The 17,271-nt window shown below is 34.6% G+C and overlaps 1 protein-coding gene across 1 annotated transcript; it reads left to right on the top strand.

The window, feature by feature from the left end:
* Positions 1 to 9,309: 9,309 nt before the first annotated feature.
* LOC137009299 (gastrula zinc finger protein XlCGF57.1-like) lies at positions 9,310 to 16,781 on the top strand. The gene is made up of 2 exons (XM_067371382.1): positions 9,310 to 9,574; positions 15,286 to 16,781. Exons 1-2 carry the CDS (start codon positions 9,496 to 9,498, stop codon positions 16,368 to 16,370), a joined length of 1,164 nt encoding a protein of 387 aa, XP_067227483.1. The 5' UTR covers positions 9,310 to 9,495; the 3' UTR covers positions 16,371 to 16,781.
* Positions 16,782 to 17,271: the final 490 nt, after the last annotated feature.

Here is a 17,271-nt window from a genome sequence, read left to right as displayed (position 1 = left end):
TTTCTGAAAAGGGCCCCTGGCCTAACATGCAGAACACAGGGATGACTTTGACAAAATTCTCATCTGTTTGCATGCAGAGAATAATTGGATGGATGGATGTTTGTATACCATATAGCACCAAAATGGTAATTTACTGGTAATGTTGCAACTTTTCATCCCAGAAAATTGCAACAAATGATTAATTGTAAGGCAGAACCTTGTTAAAAACATTAACTAATAAAGTTAGACATACTCCTGTCCTGTCAGATCAAGCCCTGTTTCAAACCCCATAACTAACTGAGAAAATATGTCAGAGGAGTCAGACGGTCAGGGTCAGTGTCATAGGTTAAAGGTCAAAGGAAGGATGGATGTTTGTAAATGGTAATTTACTGGTAATGTTGCAACTTCTCATCCCAGAAAATTGCTATGACTGATGAAAACTGCAGTTTACTGGAAACATTCCAGAAATCCTGAGACTATACACCCACACATTGAATCTGGGAATCAAAGTAAACACTGAAGTTTCAAGATGAACTGGCCCTTTCAAGATTTTGCTGGACATCCTCTTTCAAGTAAAGAAGAGCATGTGACTTCTGCCAACACACACTAAACAGATTATGCACAGATGATCATGAGTTAATGTATGACTCATGAAGAACTAAACCGTTAATTAATGATTGCTGCATCAGCAACTAATAAAGAATATATATCAATAGATTAAGTAATATATGAATTAAGAAAATATATGTATTAATTCCTTAATAACATATTTTATTAACTAATAGTGTAAGTTAATGTGTTAATTACCACAATGGTTTGAAGTCATACTTCAACTTCTAATTGTCTGCTTTAATTAATCATTAACTAATGATTTGCAAATGTATTATTATGTTATGACTTTACTTGTTGAGGCACATGACTATTAACTGTTTGCTTGTTATTGGCTATTTACTAATGCTTATTAGTGCACCCGCATTGTTGTTACCAATAAAGCTTCCAAATAGTTTTTATTTTTATAATTGAATGGAAAGGTTTCATGGATGTTAATTCATTTTATTTCATGGAATAAAATTTTCTTCATGAAACCATTGGTGCAAATGAAGAATTTTTAAGAGTGTGTTAGTGTTGGATTTTTCGTTAAGGGGTGATCAAACGAGGCTATTTTTCAGACAGTATGATGACATGCTGTATGGCTTCTGTTGTAATAAATAACAAACATAACAAATAACATAAGTCATAGTTTATGTGTTCATCAACACTTCTGTTTGTACAATTCTTTTAAGAGATATATGGGTTCAAAAGTGATCATGGGCTTGGGCAGTTCCTGTAAAACCCACTGCAGGACTTCTCACTTTTGGATTTCACTTTCATTTGTTGCCCTGCTCTGTGTATATATATAGGGTGCAGACCGAGACACAATGACACTCCACCAAAGAGACTGAGAACTTGTGAGACATTAAAATGTCCGAAAGACTGCGGTTGAGGCACCATGGACATGGTGAAAATGGTAAGTGCATTTTAATATAAAGCTTGTTGTTTTTCTAAACATCTGTATCTATTTGCACTGCATCAAAGCTCATTTGTTTTATTTGCAGATGAAGACGATGTACCCACTACCAAACATGGTGAAAATGGTACGTGTATTGCGATAATTGGTCTGTATTTACTAACACTGACTCTGCAACTCTAAATTTGTGTATTTTATTTACTTCTTCATTTTCTCAATGTAGTTTGTTCTGTGTTTCTGAATATTCCTAAAAACTGGATGAAATAGGTCATTGTCGTCATATTTTAAAAACATCTGAAATATGTCTCTATTCAATGAAAAATATATTAAGTAAGAATATCAAATACCAAATCTCAGACTGAATCACACCAAATATAGAAATATTAGCTTGCAAAGTTGAGTAAAACCAACTTGTCACATTTACAGTGTTTTAATGTTCAGTGCAAAATGGCGTACATTTATATAGGAGCTTGTTGTTTTTCTAAACATCTGTGTCTATTTGCACTGCATTAAAGCTCATCTATTTCATTTGCAGATGAAGAAGATGATTTTCCTTCTACCAAACAGCAGCAGAACAGTGGCATAAATGAAATTGAAGAGGCTACTATAGAAGAGTCAAAAGCACAAGAAACATCAGTTATAAACACCATCATGGACATATATAACACATATGACAGACCAGCAAAGGCCGAAGCAGAAGGCAGTTATGCAAAACAAGAAGCATATAAGAAAGCTTTTAAAGACAAGCCAGGAGAGAGAAATCCCAAGGCTGGATACCTCGCAGAAGCAGGATATGGACGAGTTCGTCTTGAAGCCAGTATATTTGAGGCTGAAGCCAGAGGCCCCAACGCCTCAGCTTGTGCTGAAGCCAGTTCGACTAAAGTAGGAGCAATGGCTCGAGCTGAACTTGCTGGTGTATCAGCTAAAGCTGGTCCACTTGCTGCAAAAGTGGGAGTTGGATTAGACACGGGTGCATCTCTTGGTTGGGATGGGGTGGAGCTCAAATTCCTGGGAACTGGATTCTCATTTGGTCCAAAAATGGGTGTATCTGTTCTGGGTTCAGAAGCATCAGCATCATGTTCAGTCATGTAGCCACAGAGTTAATAATTATCTTTGAATATGTGTAACATTCTACTTACAAAACATGAAGACAAAAACAAAAACCTTATATATTTTTAAAAGTTTAACCAGTTTTAATGCAGAATTACTAACAATATTGAGCTATAAATACACATAACATACTTTAACAATATGAAAATAATGTTTTATTTTTTGATTTTATACAAATGTTATGACTTTTGTCTTTTGAGAATGTCATTTGTCATTTAAGAATAAATATTTGTGTTTGGTAATGTATGGATATGCTTATTCCTTTTCTATTAAGTGTTGTCATTCCAAGCTTTTATGTTAAGCTGCAACGCTGTAGAGCCTGGGATATAATGATTTGAAGATCGGGTTTAAACAGTTTGCCAGTCAGCTCATCAAAGTGAGAGTCAAAAAAGTATGCAGGCGCTTAAACAGACACAAATATTGCTCAGGTGATTTATCACACAGCCTTCACAGCCCTCCTTCAGCTTCCCGTCAATGAGGTGATGCAGCAGCACCATGAGCGTAGCTTTAATGATTTTGAGCTTGACGTTGAACCCCCTAATGGCACACAGATCCGTGAGTAAACTCAGGTTGCGATATCCGAGCTCTTTGCAGAATTTATCCAACCATCCATTGTGGGTATAAGATGTGTTGGGTTCCTCTGTCAGAATATGATCAGTAGCATTATCATCAGAAGGCTCCAGGCCGAAAGAGGTGTCGTCTTGAGACATATTGTATAAAAACGTGTTGTGGGGGGGGTCTGACTTACTGTGGTTTATAATGGCTGGTGAATGAGCGAGGATGGCAGAGTGTATGTTCTGGGAGGAAAAGTGGAAAAGATTGATGCACTTTAATTTTGTTGTATCCGTCACACCACTTGAACATTTTGTTTATGATTGAAAAAAGAGAACTCAACAGACAGAAATCTGTTGGGCTTGGATCAACATAAGGGTGAGTAATTAATGGTAGAATTTTAATTTTTTTGGGTGAACTAACCCTTTAATGCAGTTTCTTAGGCTACAATTATTTCTTTTATTTTGCTGATTGCTAAATCTTAGAAGGTTGCCATCAGTTGTCATATTTATACCATGGTACAATGCAGATTATACACTCAGGTAGCATTGTGCAAAAACACTCATTGGACATCCATCTCTCCTGATGTCACAAGATTGTCCACAAAGAGTAGTCATACTTCAAATAGTAAAGCAAATTTAATAACAGAAGATTCGACTTAACAGTATCAACATGACCAACACCAGAGACAATGAACAGAAAAATAAGGGCAAAAGAACTAGATAAAAAACAGGTGTGCTAATTAGTAACAAAGTAACCATGACAACTAATGATGGCATGCAGGAACATAGGAACAATAACACAGGCAAACTATATCAAAAAAAAAAAAAAAAAAAAAAAAAAAGAAGAAAGAAAGAAAGAAAGAAAGAAAGAAAGAAAGAAAGAAAGAAAGAAAGAAAGCCAAAACGTGACACCTGACCATCCGTGGTGAAACTGTGTTTCAAATCAAGATGGCCGCCTTGATAGCAGCACGCATACGTCGGGGTTGAACAAAGTGAATTAAAACTATTAAGTGAAAACTATTAAGTGAATTAAAACTGGACATCAAATGAGTTATTAAACGAAGCAGACATGCCACCTAAGAAAGCAAGTAATTATGTGGAGGAAGAGTTGGATGATATTAAAAAATCGCTTGAATCCATAACGGAAAAGCTTTCCAATGTGGGTGAACAGCAAGCTCAAATAGTAAGCCTACTGACTGAAGTCAAGGAGCTGAAGGAAATCCTGAAAGAAAAGGATAAGGTTATTTGCGCACTGGAGAGAAGAGTTGATGATTTAGAACAATATATGCGGTCGGAGGAAGTAATCATAAATGGATTGGAAACGAAACATCAAACTTATGCGAGAGCAACTGCCGCTAGTACCGGCGAAAAGAATGAGGGCGAGAACGCACCGGCGGACGAGCTACAAACACTCGAACGGCAGGTCATAACATACCTTGAAAGTAAGAGTATCTGTGTTAAAACGGAGGATATATCTGCTTGTTATGTGCTTCCTAGAAAGAACCGCACTGCCAAACCAGCAATAATAGTTTGTTTTGTGAGCAGAAGAAACAAAGCTGAACTACTGCGCCAGGCTCGGAAGCTTAAAGGGACTGGGGTGTACATTAATGAACACCTTACCAAAAAGAACGCCGATATTGCGAGACAAGCGCGGAGTTTATGGAAGCAAAACAAGATACAAGCAACGTGGAGTAGAAATGGTCGTGTGATGATTCGATTAAATGGAACGCCAGAAGAAGCAAGAGTGATCGTGGTAAGGGAAATCATCGATCTGGAAAAGTTTAAATGACTATTATGGGGACATTGCTGAACGAATTTTGTTATATTATGAGTGTTTTAATTAATGTTAAGTTGATTTTCTATAATAAGAAGGCTTTTTGTGTTAAAAGGAAGACCTGTAAACTTGGATATAAGATTTTCGTTAAAAGTTGTCTGTCTAATGGCCTAAGACCAAGGATCAACTCTTATCCTAGCCTAAATGAATTGGATATTTATCAGCAGAATGCTTATTTATTTTGTTTTGTTTTTTATTTTAATTTTTTGTTTGTAGATAGTTATTTATTTGTTTTCTTCTGTTTATTATTTCATTTGTGGGGATGGGGAAGGATATGATATTAGTAATGAGTAATACAGATCCAGAAAATGATATAAACCTAATTTCTAATTTAGGCATTCATGAAGATGATGACATAGACTTATTTGACACATCCAACAACTTATTTGACTTGTATAATTTTAAATTTATCAGACCCAACAAGTATGATATTGAGAGAGAGATTGACCCAGAAACTCATCTTTATAATGAACTAAATTGTCAGTATTATACAGAAGAACAATTTAATAGTAAAGTCAATATGAAACAATCTTTATCTGTAATACATTTCAATAGTAGAAGTTTATGGAAAAATTTTGCTAAAATTAAAGATTATTTAAACAATTTTCCAAAGTTTAGTATAGTGGCTATTTCTGAAACATGGCTGGATAAGGATAAGGTATCAGATGTAGAGCTGGATGGATATGAACTGTTTGTAATGAATAGGGAAGATAAAAAAGGAGGTGGAGTTGCTATTTATGTGGATTCTAATTTGCAATCTAATTTAGTAAATAATATGTCAACAACAATTGATAATGTCTTAGAATGTGTGACTGTTGAAGTTAAAATTGAAAAAAGAAAAAATGTAATTGTTAGTTGTATGTATAGGACTCCTGGTTCACCACTTGAAACTTTCAATGAATTTATAGTAGATTTATATCAAAGTCAAAGTGGAAACAGGACCTATATTGTCTGTGGGGACTTTAATGTTAACCTGCTTAATCCGGGAGAACATAGAGGGACCACAGATTTTATTAACACCTTCTATAATATTACATTATTTCCAGTAATAGTAAAACCAAGTAGGATAACAACAACAACAGCAACATTAATAGATAATATTTTTACTAATGAAATGGATAAATTAGATGCAGGGCTTTTAATAACAGATATTAGTGACCATCTACCTGTTTTTGCAGTTTTCCAAAATGTATGTAAAGTGAATTCCAGGTCAACATATGAGTCCAGAATTGTGAGACACAGAACACCAGAAGCAATAGAAGTATTTAAAGAGGAATTGGGCCGGCAAAATTGGGATGAGGTCTATGGTTATGAAAACCCAAATGAGGCTTATGATGTTTTTCTGGAAAAAATATTAAAAATTTACGATAAATGCTGTCCACTTAAAGCAATCAAAGTCACTAATAAAATACAGAAACCTTGGTTTACTAAAGGCATCATAAAAGCATGTAAGAAGAAAAATATATTGTACAGAAAATTCCTGAAATCTAGAACAATAGATGCTGAAAATAAATATAAAGATTATAAGAATAAATTGGTAAATATAATTAGAAACAGTAAAAAAGAATACTATACAAAATTGTTGATAGAACATAAACAAAATATACAAGGAACATGGAAAGTGCTAAATAGTGTAATACATAAAAGAAAATATAAGGGTGAGTATCCAAATCATTTTATTAAAGATAATAGAACTATAAATAATATTAATGAAATGGTGAATGAGTTTAATGATTATTTTGTCAAAATTGGTTATAATTTAGCAAATAAAATAGTGCATCCACATAATAAATCTATAAATATCGATTCTATCCACAAGAGTTCAAATTCATTTTTTTTAAGTCCAACCAATGAAAATGAAATATTAAGAATTGTGAGATATTGCAAAGGAAAACAATCGGTAGATAAAGATGGGTTGGATATGTATATAGTTAAGGAAATAATGTATAATATTGTTCAGCCTTTTACCTTTATTTGCAATCAGTCATTCAAAACCGGTATCTTTCCAAATGAAATGAAAATAGCCAAAGTTCTTCCGTTACATAAAGATGGTGATAAGCATTTGTTTTCTAATTATAGACCCATTTCGTTGCTTTCTCAGTTTTCTAAAATATTGGAAAAGTTATTTGTTAAAAGGCTGGATAATTATATAGAATTGAATAATATTTTAATGGAACAACAATTTGGTTTTAGAGCACATAGGTCCACAACAATGGCAGTTATTAATTTAGTTGAAAATATTACACAAGCAATAAATAAAAAACAGTATACAGTTGGAATTTTTTTAGATTTACAGAAAGCCTTCGATACAATAGATCATAATATCTTATTACATAAATTGCAAAAGTATGGTTTTAGGGGGATAGCACATTCTTGGGTTGAAAATTATCTAACAGATAGGTTTCAGTATGTACATATAAATGGTGTAGACTCTAAATTGCAGAAAATAAGTTGTGGAGTCCCGCAAGGCTCGGTGTTGGGACCTAAGTTATTTTTGCTCTATATTAATGATATTGGTAGGGTGTCTGATGTACTCAATTATATTTTGTTTGCAGACGACACCAATGTTTATTGCTCAGGCCAAAATTTGGAAGAGTTGGTAATGGTAGTGGAGAGAGAACTGTGCAAATTAAAGAGCTGGTTCGATTTAAATAAACTATCTTTGAACTTATCTAAAACAAAATTCATGGTATTTAATAATAAATTGATAGAAAATGATATTAAAATTAAAATTGACAATAATATGTTAGAAAGAGTTAATTACATTAAGTTCTTAGGAGTGATTATAGATCATAAAATGGCATGGACATATCATATACAGAATGTTCAAAAGAAAATATCAAAAATAATTGCAGTTTTATATAAATTGCAATATATTTTGAACAAAAGTGCCTTATATATACTGTACAGTTCTCTCATCACTCCATATTTAACATATGGAATAGAAATCTGGGGAAATACATATAAATCTAGAACTACTCCAGTTTTTCTACTACAAAAAAGGGCTATTAGAATAATTACACATTCTCCATATAATACTCCAACGAATCCTTTGTTTACCCAGTTAAAAATATTAAAATTCTATGATTTGGTAGATTTGTATACTGCTAAACTTGTGTATAAGGCAAGACAACACATCCTCCCTCAGTCCTTGCAAGCTATGTTTAGCTTGAGAGACAGTAATTACGACCTTAGAGGGATATATATGTTTAATATACCATATTGTAGAACCAATTTAAGAAGAAACTGTCCATCAAATAAAGGTGTTCTGCTTTGGAATAGTTTCCCTGATGAGTTAAAAAAGGCTATTTCATTAACACAGTTTAAAATACTTTATAAAGGATTGGTAATGAAAAGATATACTGAATAGTGATGATAATGTTAGTAGTAGCAGTGATGATAATAACAACAATAATAATAATAATATTGTATGTTCTTCTAAATATATATTGAGAATATTTTATATTGTTATATTGATGTCAATTAATATGTTAGTGCTGCTTGTGTGGAGTTAAGGGTAGGCATGATAAGCTTTAGCTTCAGCCTACACCTTTTGGTCAATAAGAGTGTAAACATCTTGTTTTTTTTTTGTTTTTTTTTCCCTTTTTTTTCCCTTTTTTTTTTCCTTTTTTGAATGATCTTGTAATTATTTTGATTTGTAAGGTTATGTATGTGTACATGCATATGCATAATTGTATGTATCTGTAAGTTTTATGTTTTCCTGTGCAAAAGGGAATTTTGCTTGTTGACCAAAAAATAATAATAATAAAAAAAAAATAAATAAAAATAAAAATCTGATTCATTTTTAAAACATTTCAGAAGAATTCTTGATTCCTTCAAAACCCATATTGGAGATAAAAAGAAAACCTGAGCATTTGTTTAAAACATTAATAGTGTAGAATGTATTAATACACAGTTTACCAAAAAAGTGTCCCAATTTTGCTGACTTCACCTCTCTGCTGTAACAGTCATTATTCAATATAGTAAGTGATTATGAAAAGGTAAATATTGGGCAACATTATGTGATTTTCACTGAAATATGTGGCTGGAATTGTTTCTCTTTTCTTTTCTACACTGCATGTGTAGGCTATGTATTTTAACATAGCTATTCCCAACCTTTTCATTTCTTTGTGCAACTCTTTTTTAAAGGAAAACAAACAAACAAACAAACAAATAAACAAACGGTGAACTATACACGCGCTAAGTTTTATCGCCCAAATTATTTTCCCGCCTATGGACGCTTCACACTCCAGTCCAGTAGGTGGCGGTAAGACACATGCGTGTGTTTGTCAACCATCATTAAACCTCAGAGGAAGAAGATTAGTTTTCAGCATGATCTCTGGTGTTGTGTTGATACTGACTCAATACGAACTGTTAGAAATGTACTTTTAGTTTAGAAAGATACATTTTGAATCAGGTCAATAAATCATCCTCACAGACGTGACTATGGTTTGAAGCAAGCAGGAATATCTGGATGAGTTTCAACTAAACTGAGATCTGCTGCTGTGAAGATGGTGTTTGTTAAAGAGGAGAGTGAGGAGGACATGAGTGAACCAGAACCCTGGAGAATAAAACAAGAGGAACAAGGAGGTTGGTGTCTATTCTTCATTCATATTTAATAACTGTTGTGCTAAATTAAGTCTTAAATTCTTTAATGTAAAACAAGGCGTAAATTAACTTTAAAATATCTTAAATCCACGTTTCAGAGGTCTTAAAAATGCATCAGAAACAGGCAGCGAGAATTACATTTTGTGTTTGGAATCTTAACTTGTGTTAATCATCATACAGACGTTGTTTTGTCATAACACTGTTTTTAGTAGCGCGCGAGCTCGCTGGTTTCCTTTGCTCGTCCACAGAACTGGACGCGCGCTCTCCACTGTATGCAATGCTTTCTTAAGCCCCGTTCACACCGCCAGCGACACGCAGCGACAAAGCGACAGGATCCCATTAATTTCAATAGAACGCTGGCGACTTCCGGCGACAAGAGCGAGTGACCGTTGGCGACAGAATGTAGGCGAGACAAGCGACACAAGTTCAGATATTTCAACTTTATGCAAATCAGCAGCGAATTTCGCGAGCAACAATAGGAGTGTAAAGTTGGTTTTATATTCGCACATTCGGACATCCGTATTCAATAGCCTTGTTAATCACATTGGACATTCACAAGTAAATATGCCATTAAAACAATACTTGCCTATTTTGATCGACTGTGAACAATGTTGTAAGTTGACAATCGTTTGTTTTCTATATATCATGTCGCTGCTTAAAATTCGCAAACATTAATTTACTGCACATTTATTGGAAAGTCTGAATATATCAGAAGTCCGAATGTGCGAATATAAAACCAACTTTACCGAAGTGACACAACTGGACGCGAGCACTGCATACAGTGAAGAGCGCTCTTATGAGCTGCTTCTCCTCTCTCTCAGATATTGTGTGCTGTGCACTTGTGAATCTCTCCGTGTTCTTGAACTAGAAATCATTTCTTTTCGCTTCTTGATTAAACGAATAATTAAATCATTATATACTTCCGACTGACTGATGAAAATTGGCTGAGAGTTTTTGTACATATAAATAACCTAGTCTAACTGCATCACATTACAGGTCAAACACCACTGAACAATTCATCAGAGTTTCATATCACTTCACCAAATGATTTCAGTTATTTCAATAGGTCATTAGATCCTACAACCGCAAAAGAAACAAAACCTACAACGACATCGACCAAGCAAATAAATATGGTAAACAATAGGACAAAAATTACAAGTTAATTGTTATGGTTTTTCAAACACACACACACACTCACACAGTACGGACACACAAATGGTTTAGCAACTTTTGCCATTTCACACCAGCGAAGTAATAGCTGTGTGGTTCTTGAGGTAGATAAACAAAAGGCCTTTGCACACTGAGTCTGAAATTTTCGCATGCGTTTTTTCGTATTCGTAATCCTAAAAATTTGTCACGCACAAATGTCACATGCTCTGGTAGCGGATTCCACCCTTGGCATCTTGAGGACTTTGGAAATGGCTAAATTTTTAAATTATGACCACAACAATGAAACCAGATGCAACAGGGAAATGATGCAAAAGCTTGTTACTTGGATTGTCTATTGTAATTCTAGACAGGCTCTTTTTATCTTCCAGTCTGGAAGCGTGTTTTCCATCATTTCTGTGATATGGTCTGCCGTATAGGTCTTCTGGAAAATAAAGAGTCTCAATACAGTGAGACTTAAGCTACCAATCAGTAGAAAGGTTGTGGACTGTAAAGCTCATAAAGGGTTCTCCTCCACCAGTAGTGCTGGTCCACAGGTCTGTGGTTGCACCAAACCACACACCCTCTGCCACCTGTTCCTCCACACTCGCTCGTACCTCTTTGTACATGGCTGGGATTTTCTTCTGTTCATTTTCTTCTGGAGCGATTCTTATATTTTCCCATGTATCCCTTGAGTCGATTCTGAGCTTGGTTTTTAAACAGCAGATGGCACTACTATACATTACATTAACATTCATTGACTGCCTGCTTCCAGTTCCTGTTCACACCACTTAAACTTAAAATAATCAATCATAAAGTTCAAAAAAGTTTGAAGCAAATTACAAATCTTGCTTCCTAAAAGCATTCTGAGCCGAGGTGCAAGTATATTTAAAGGGATAGTTCACCCAAAAATGAAAATTTGATGTTTATCTGCTTACCCCCAGGGCATCCAAGATGTAGGTGACTTTTTTTCTTCAGTCGAACGCAAATTATGATTTTTAACTGCAACCGCTGCTGTCTGTCAGTCAAATAATAGCAGTGGATGGGAACTTCAACTATAACAGTAAATAAAACTTGCTTAGACAAATCAAAATTAAAACCTGCGGCTCGTGACGACACATTAATGTCCTAAGACACGAAACGATCGGTTTGTGCAAGAAACCGAACATCATTTATATAATTTTTACCTCTAATACACCACTATGTCCAACTTTGTTCAGCTTCCTGTTAGAGGGTTTAAAAAACGCGTTCTGGTGACGGAAGTGATGTCTCGCCCATATACTTCAATGAGCGCGAGACATCACTTCCGTTGTCAGAGCGCGATCAGACCTCACTAGCCGGAAGCTGAACAGAGTTGGACATAGTGGTGTATTAGAGGTAAAAAATGATATAAATACTGTTCGGTTTCTCACACAAACCGATCGTTTCGTGTCTTAGGACATCAATGTGCCGTCACGAGCTGCAGGGTTTAATTTGGATTTGTCTATGGAAGTTTTTTCGACTCTTATTGTTCAAGTTCCCAATCACTGCTATTATTTGACTGACAGACGGCAGCGGTTGCAGTTAAAAATCATAATTTGCGTTTGACTGAAGAAAAAAAGTCACCTACATCTTGGATGCCCTGGGGGTAAGCAGATAAACATCAAATTTTCATTTTTGGGTGAACTATCCCTTTAACCACTTACATGACTGCACTTACATGAGCCAAATGCACGAGCGCTGTCAAGCAGTCTTCTTCGTGAGCATTTGAGAGTGTGTGCAGTGATTCCCACAGGTTTGAAATGTATACTTGTGGTGGTAGCCGGGTGAAAAATCCTCCTATTAGCCATCGCACAAAAATGGTCTACTACATGTGACAAACAAATAATGTGTGATTTATAACAGTATTTTTTTTTTAATTTATTGAAATTAATTTCAATTACATACTAAAAATTTGTACTACATACTAATATATTGTAAATTATGCAGAATTACAGTATTTAAATGGTTCTCTTTTTCCTATTTTCTCCTTGCTATGTTACATTGTGTCTATCTCAGAATGGGACACAGATTTTATTGGTAACATTTAAATAATGTAATAATAATAAAATATAAGTGTCAAATAATGTTCTTAATCTTTTCTTCCTGTGAGGAGACTACAATAATTTACTATGAATTAAATTAAAATCAAATTAAAAACAATTTATTGTGTAACCAAAATACCAATAATGCCCAGAAGAAGAAGAAGAAGAAAACTTTTCTTGTGACTTTTAATTATTAACAAGCCTGAAATTCACCGGGACTCGTATTTTCAAATGTATACACAATTGCTGGCTGAACACATATTATATAAAGGCTATAAAGTATACCTTGTCAAAATTCATCAACTTGAGTTAATTAGCAATTGCTTGGCATAAATCTGCGCTTTTCTTTGATTAAGAAACACTTTGGAGCATAGTTTTGCGAGCATGTAGACTGCGCCGCCTTACACGCAGTGCTCTTTGTGAAATATCCACAGCATCTCTGCAGCAAAAAGGTGAATGTCAGGCGAGGGGAGATTTTCCACTAGTTAGTCGGTCGCGGATGGTTTCATTATCTTGGGCGGATACAAAAGTATTCGAGGATAAAAATAATAAAGGCATAAATGTGTCTTCAGATATACTTGGGCGGCTGTTAATATACCTGGGGTGCGTTTCCCGAAAGCATCATTGTTGAACCATGGTCGTAAGTCCCATTGAACTCTAATGGTAACCAAAGAACTTGCAACCATAGTTCGCTTCAGGAAACGTGCCCCTGGGCGGCCTGCCCAAGTAAAGGGTATGTGTGGGAAGCACTGGTGTGGTTAAAAACTAGCCTAGAGCACCATCTGCTGTTAAAACTAAGCTCAGAATCGATTAGACAGAGAAAATATCAGGATCGATACAGATTGATTGTATTGATCGATAATCAATGAATCGTCCCAGCCCTAGTGTTTTTTTTTTTTTTTAATAATTCAATGGTCCGTCACCATTTATTCTTTGCATATTTAATACATTTGTAAATTATGTAGTGATCTGTAACTCATATTCACTGATATAGAGGAGTGTGTCATTAAATAGAGCTAATATTAAGTGAGTTTTAATGAAAAAAGTACAAGCAGCGATTCTTGCAGAGCATTTGTGATATTTTGTGCATTACATCTATTGTTACATTTAATGTTGATTTGAAACATAATTATTTATTACTGTCATTGTTTCAGTTGAATTAATCTCAGTTAGTGTTGGGTTTAGTGTTTAGTTAGACGTGCCGATATTCGTTAATGCGATATATCATGATAATGAATATGCACTATATTGTTATCATGGGCGCTTCAAAATACCGTAAATAATAATTAATTGCCAATTATTAATTTTTATAATGCGTTTAAGAATACTTTCCCCATCAACCATATAAAATGCACAGCACCGCTGTATTCTGCTTCAAAGGGACACTCGCTCACAAGTAAACAAGCCCAGTGTTCATGAGAAGCACAGAGCGAAAAGGAGATGTGCTGAATGAAAGTGCATGTTCACTCTCTGACTGCTGATAAAACAGTAGAAAGTAGCGGTTCCCCCTGGAAACCCGCAAACAAAGCAACTGTGTTTGTGAAGTTTTTAAAATGCTTCAAACAGCCATTCATTCATGTTGTTTATAAAAGCACCAAATACTTACAACTTAAAGACTTAATAGGCTATTTATTTAAACATCTTTATATTTTAATCTGGACTACAACATGCCCTAATGATTAGAAATGTTCTAATTATTTATTATTTTTCAGTAAAACAATAAAACATACCTTCATTATTACCAAACTGACAACGAAAAATACTTATAAGTTGATTTCCGTATACCGTAATACAATATACCGTGATAAAAGCTTCAGCAATCATCGCAACATGAAAATTCGATATACCGTCACATGCATAGGCGATATGCTTCTTTTTCATATCGTCGTATCGTCAGCCTGTGTGATTAGTAATACACAATATTATTTTGCAGGGCGAGGGGACATACTTATTTGATAACTCACCTTGCTTATTTATTTATGTTATTTATTTAGACAATAGACTGCAAATGGGTGTTATACAGGGTAATGCAATATTTTATTAGCATCAAAACAGCCTTTTCTAAAAACTCACATGACTTGGTTGGAAAAAATGTTTAAAATTTCATAGTTTTGGAGATAATATCCTCATATTTGAAATATAGCCACAAGTCTGCTCATGCTTCAACAACTACAACAATGCAAATTTGTGAAAACAAAAAGTAATGTCATGCACATGTGCATTATTTGATTCTTTACAGAGTGACATCACCAACTACTGGCCTGGCATGAATAATAGTTTTTTTTATTTATTTATTTTTGTGGATCTGCGTGAACAAGGATCGTTTTGACAATGTTATCGTCTGTACTTGAAACTCTTTTTTTTTTTTTTTTTTTCTTTTTTTTAATTGCCAAGCAAAATTGTTCCCATTTTTAGTACATTGTTGTACTATTATTTTTTTCCAATTGTCCCAATTGATTTATCATTTTAATGTTTTTATTTTAGGCGTGGTGAAAGTGAAAGAGGAAAGAGAAGATCTGAATGAAGTGGAGGAGAAATATCAGCTTCAGGAAGCTCATGATGACACCGCTGAAGAAAAACCATTGAGTTGCTCCAAAACTGAAAACAGTTGCTCACAAAGCAGCATTCAAATAACAGAAGTCAGAAGACCTTTCAGCTGCTCTCAGTGTGGAAAGAGTTTTAAACATAAAAGAAGCCTTAAGAGTCACATGATAATTCACACAGAAAAAAATCCTTTCACCTGCACTCAATGTGGAAAGAGTTTTACTAAGAAATCACACCTTAATGATCATTTGGTAATTCACACTTCAGAAAAGCCTTTCAGCTGCCCTCAGTGTGGAAAAACTTTCACATTTAAAAGAAACCTTAAGACTCACATATTGATACATGTTGCAAAAAAGCATTTCATCTGCTCTCAGTGTGGAAAGAGTTTTACACGTAAAAGACAACTTAATGATCACTTGGTAACTCACACTTCAGGAAAAACTTTCATCTGCCCTCAGTGTGGAAAGAGTTTGAAACATAAAATAAACCTTAAGAATCACATGTTGATACATGTTGGAAAAAAGCCTTTCATCTGCTCTCAATGTGAAAAGAGTTTTACATGTAAAAGACAACTTAATGATCATTTGGTATCTCACACTTCAGAAAAGCCTTTCAGCTGCTCTCAGTGTGGAGAAACTTTCACACGTAAAGAAAACCTTAAGAAGCACATGTTAATAATACATGCCGGAATAAATCCTTTCATCTGCTCTCAGTGTGGAAGAAGTTTTACACAGAAAGCACACCTTATGGATCATTTGTTAATTCATACTTCAGAAAAGCCTTTCGCCTGCTCTCAGTGTGGAAACACTTTCACACGTAAAGACAATCTTAACAATCACATGTTAATTCATGCTGGAATAAAGCCTTTCACCTGCTCTCAGTGTGGAAAGAGTTTTACACAGAAAGCTCACCTCAATGTTCATTTGGTAACTCACATTTCAGAAAAGCCTTTCAGTTGCTCTCCGTGTGGAAAGTCTTTTAAATGTAAAAGAAGCCTGAAGAAGCACTTGTTGATTCATACTTGAAAAAGGCCTTTTACCTGGACTCAGTGTGGAAACATTTTCACATATAAAGGAAGAGAATTTTACCTGCTCTTAGTGTAGAAAGACAAGAGAATTCACACTGAAGATATGCCTTACATCATTCATGTGAAAAGAGTTTTAAATAGATCAGGAGTCTCTGATCTCATCTGCACTATTCTCACTCTGCAGAAAGGCAATTTAAAGGAGTAGTAAGCAATTTCTGAGAAACGCTGTTAGGGCTGCGTGTTTCTGGATAATATGAGAATCATGAACTTTCTCACATCATTTTTTTTGGTTTCAAATAGAGATCATGATGATTATGAATGTACATCCAAACAAAATAACATGTAATTTACTAGAAGTAAAAATATTAATTGCTGGAAAATGTTTGAATGAATTATTTAAAAATGGTTTTGAATGAATTCAATGACTCATTAATAAATACTTGTTTCATTACAGGATGAATCAGTGTTTTTGAACAAATCTTTTGAATGAATGATTCAATGACAAATACATTTTTAACAGTCACTTGTCGTCAACTAGTGGCATAAGATGTAATTGATACAACCGTTATTTGATGAGCCAAGTTAGTTTCAAAGTACTTCTGTGATAATTTAAATATTTGTAACACAGAAATAACTACTTTGTGGCTCTGGCAGCACGAACACAAATTTGAATGTTTCGGTATGATTTTATTATGATTTTATTAATTTTATTCGGTATGATTTTATAGACAGAACCGTAGATCACTGACAAGCCATGCAATATCACGTTCATTATCGAAGGCGATTCATCTGCGATATGAACGCGATATTGCGTGGCTTTTCAGTGATCTACGGCTCTGTCTATTAAATGCCGCTCCATTTGAAAGCAGGTGATGGCGATTTAGCGGTAATCAGGGAAT

The sequence above is a fragment of the Chanodichthys erythropterus genome, chromosome 3 (genome assembly GCF_024489055.1).
Source record: "Chanodichthys erythropterus isolate Z2021 chromosome 3, ASM2448905v1, whole genome shotgun sequence".
Lineage (NCBI taxonomy): Eukaryota > Metazoa > Chordata > Actinopteri > Cypriniformes > Xenocyprididae > Chanodichthys > Chanodichthys erythropterus.
The sequence above is the reverse complement of the archived record's forward strand: the minus strand, read 5'-3'. Positions and strand labels throughout refer to the sequence as shown.

Excerpts from the sequence above, each read along its gene's own strand:
- LOC137009299 (XM_067371382.1), top strand. The coding sequence starts at position 9,496 with ATGGTGTTTGTTAAAGAGGAGAGTGAGGAGGACATGAGTGAACCAGAA. Across the intron at positions 9,575-15,285 it reads AAAACAAGAGGAACAAGGAG|GCGTGGTGAAAGTGAAAGAG; the intron begins GTTGGTGTCTAT and ends TTTTTATTTTAG.